At 65.2% G+C, this 3,729-nt stretch overlaps 1 protein-coding gene across 1 annotated transcript in view; it reads right to left on the bottom strand.

Moving 5' to 3' along the window:
• FAM207A (family with sequence similarity 207 member A) overlaps positions 1-3,729 on the bottom strand; it is a 23,675-nt gene that overhangs the window by 16,268 nt on the left and 3,678 nt on the right. The window contains exons 2-4 of the mRNA XM_023521128.1: positions 3,006-3,131; positions 1,789-1,806; positions 1,273-1,440 (exon numbers count right to left, since the gene is read on the bottom strand). Of these exons, the coding sequence (XP_023376896.1) occupies positions 1,273-1,440; positions 1,789-1,806; positions 3,006-3,131 (312 nt within the window). The remainder of the gene's footprint in view (positions 1-1,272; positions 1,441-1,788; positions 1,807-3,005; positions 3,132-3,729) is intronic.

Below are 3,729 nucleotides of genomic sequence, written 5' to 3' on the forward strand. Positions count from 1 at the left end.
CACGCGGGACTTCAGGCCCCGTGGCCCAGATGGCCCCGGAGGCTGTGGGCGCCCCTCCCAGGGCCTGGCGGAGGCACTCCCGCCCAGGACCTACTCCCCACGGCGGGTGCCCAGGGGACATGCCAGGAGCTCTCAGCCAGCAGCCTGCGACCGCCTCCACCACGGACAGCACACAGCTCCCACATCGGGAACGCCACCCCGCCCCCGCTGTCCTCAGGGGACCCAACGCGGCTGCAGGCATCACCAAGTGGTGCATCCTGAGGCACGCCCCCCCATTCCTCGGTGCCCCTCTCACGGCTGGGGGCAGGGTGGAGGCGAGAGAGGGACGTGGTGCAGAGGAGTCTGCCCTGTGACTGACTCAGGGCTGGAAGACAGACGGGAAGAGTCTTCGAGTTGGCTTTACGGAAAACCCCTGACCCCTGAAGAGCGGGGAGAGCGGCCTTCCTCTCCGGACTAGGACCCACCTCTCCCATCTGGGCTCGGCCAGAAGGGGACGCAGCTCTGCCGCCCTCTGCTGGGAGGCCCCGCACCTGCACCTCTCAGGAGGCGTTTCTGAGGGACCCACAGTAGCAGATCCTCAGCGGCAGGAGCCGGGCGGGTGGGGTGGGGTGGGGGTCTACAGGGGGAGCAGGGCGGGTGGGTGGGGGTCGTCTGCAGGGGGGCAGGGGGGTGGGGATGGGGGTCTCTAGCACTGCACTTCAGCCTATCAGACAGAGCCCAATGGGGCCCACACGGGAAGCCTGGCCCCTGCCTAGAATCAGGTGGGCCTGAGGAGCGCAGGCAGCAAAGGGCAGACTGGGCCCCCAGCCTCAGGGCTCCAAAAGCTCTGTGCAGAAATCCAGGAAAGACGCCGCAGCGCAGCCACCCAGGGTCACACGGGCCCGCTCCCTGCTCGTGCTGGCAACACGGGAATGAGTGGGGGAGGGCAGTGCCCATGAGCCCGTGGGAGGACACAGCAGATGATCCAGCAGGTGCTAGACCCACAGCTAGGCCCCACTCCCCTGAGCGGGCTCAGCCTCCCTGGGGGCACCCCAGCAGCACGGCAGCAGCACAGTGGCAGAGACACGGGGGGCAGTTCTATTTGTGACTCAACCAAGGGTGAGGACTCAGAAGGACGGATGTGTCTGTGCTAATCCAGGCAGACAGACGCCCTCGCCTTCACGGCCCAGCAGGTCGCTGAGTGCGGCTGAGTCATCGGATGCCACTTTCCACATGACCTGCACCTGCCCCGGGCCACAGCCCCAGCTCAGGTCTGGGGACCACAAGGCCCACTGTCCTCCTGCGGGATCCAGGCACTGGCCAGTCGGGAGTCAGGCCGCAGGCCTAAACGGAAGCGTTGCTGGAGGAGGCGGGGGGAGGGGAGAGGCCACGACACAGACGCCTGCTCCCCGGGAGTGCAGAGGGCTGCCCGCAGGAGCTGCAGCGGCTGCAGGGCCGGATCTGGAGACCAGGAAGGCCTGGCGGACCACAGCTCAGAACCCGGGACCAGTGTGGGCTCCACGGTCTGCACAGAGACGAGAGCAGATGACGCCCACATCTGAGATCCCCGGGTGGGTGAAAACGGGCTCAGCAGGTCTGAGACGGGCCCCAGCGATGCTGGTGTGGGCCTGGGCCCATCCCGCGGTGGTGCACAGCCTCACCCTCTCTGTGCAGGGGGCACGAAAGGGGGACGCTGTGACGCTGTCCAGGGAACCACCCAGTGGTGCCAGAGGGAAGCCTGATGGCCCCCCACTCCCAAGTAGGGGCCTTGCAGCCCTGAGCTCAGCGAAGGGAGGGGCCAGACCCTACGATGCACCACGTCCTTGTCTGTGAAAGGGGACAAAGTGGGCTAGCTCCTGACACAGGAGTGCCACCGGCCAGCACGGCTGAAGGAGCCCAGGAGGGCGCGAGGCAGAACCAAGTGGTACACCTGCCCAGCAGATGGCACACTCGCCCAGCAGATGGCACACTCGCCCAGCAGATGGCAGGCTCACTAAGGCATGAGGAACTAACAGTCCTGGAAAGTGACATAGATGCCCCAAATCCAGCAGCCAACAAAGCACAGCACTGGGGCTCCAACATGGGTCCTGTGACTGCAGACTAACGCTCTGTCCCCTCCACTCCCCAAACTGCTCGGGACACCTGCTGCAACACAGATGGCTTCTCCTTCCTGGCAGATGCACCACCAGGAGGCAGGGCAGCATGCCAACCCGGACCAACAGGGCAGAGCCTGTCCCAGGGCCAAAGACAAACTCAGCCCCACGACCAGCAGGGGCAGTGGGAAGGAGAGGCCCCGGGCTGGCAGGCAGGGAAGGCAGCCTTCGTCAGCTCTCTGGGGCGTACCTCACTCAGCACACTGAAAACATGAGGACTTTTGCACGACGCGTCAAAGAACTAACGTCTATCACCCGTAAAGCACCCGTCTGCGGTTAAGGAAGGTGACCGGAACGGCCCCAAACACAGGAAACCTTTGATCACACTGACTGCCGAAGACACTGCTCAGGAAGGAGCACGGCCAGGAGCCCCTGGGCCAGCGAAGGCCGGGGCAGCTGGCGTGGGAGGCCCGCGTGGGATGGGCCTGCACAACACCTTCCGCCACTCGCCAGCCGCCAGGTGGCTCCCTGGAGCCGCCAGGCGCACTGCTCGTGGCTAGGACACTGCAGAGACCAGGTTCCCACCGCCCCTTGGAGAGTCTCATCGCTGCAGCTTCTCCCGCGTGGCCGGCGCCACACACGTTAATAAACTGCTTTTCTGTTCGCGGCGTCCTCGTCGGGCACCTGGGAGGGCAGGGAGGCGTGTGTGCTCCCTGTGCTTTCAACGTGCACACAGTGGCCACACACAGTGGCCAGGAGACGGCGAGGGCCCCCTGCAGCGACCTAATGAAGAGCCACAGCGGACGCGGAAACAGGAGACGCTCGATGAAGGTCGCGGCTGTCAGACAGCCACTCACAGCTCTAGGAGCTGTGTACAAACTGGGCATGGAAACCCGGAAAGTGGTCCTGAAATCACAGATGCCACTTCGTTACCCGAGAAGATAATTAAGAAAAGTCTGCGGGTCGAGTCCCCAGAGAAGCGCGGGACCACAGAGACGGCGCTGCAGCACCGGACAGCTGCTTGCGGCTCTGAGACGGACACGTGCGGGAGCATTAGACCTGCGGACGCAAGCGCCAGCTGGAACACGGTCGCAAGGGGACTGGCGCCGATGGCCCCGCCAGAGGCCCGAGCGCCTCAACGAGGACACACGGCCTGCCTGCCACCCCAGCGCTGGCCCACAGGACCAGACTGAGGCCTGTCTGCAGACAGCGTGCTGGGGTGCCCCAGCTTGAGGGAGCCAGCTGGCCGGGAGCTCTGGCCAAGGGCTGGGCTGGGTTGGGGAACGTGACAAAGACGTGACGAGGAGGCAGCCAGCCAGTGCCCTCCCCACCACGCGCCCGGGGACGGCCGGAGGGGCCGCGACGCCGCACAAGGCGGTGAAAGAGTGTGCACCGTGTTTGGTGACGGATGGCCGCTCGTGTTTGGCGTGGGGACGGCGTCGCGGGCACGCTTTTCTGCTGAAAGCCATGGAAATACACAGTGGCATTCACGAGGGAACGCCGTGTGCCGGCAGCTGCGGTGCGTGTCGGAGGCGGCGACGGGCACGTGGGATTTCTTCACGGCCTTCTTCCCATCTGAGTAAATCTTTGACTTTTCCCGTGAACAATGACCTTCCGAAAGCGTGCAGGGCACTGAGCCTTGCTCTGGCCCGTGCGC

This window comes from Pteropus vampyrus, unplaced genomic scaffold (assembly GCF_000151845.1).
Source record: "Pteropus vampyrus isolate Shadow unplaced genomic scaffold, Pvam_2.0 Scaffold296, whole genome shotgun sequence".
Lineage (NCBI taxonomy): Eukaryota > Metazoa > Chordata > Mammalia > Chiroptera > Pteropodidae > Pteropus > Pteropus vampyrus.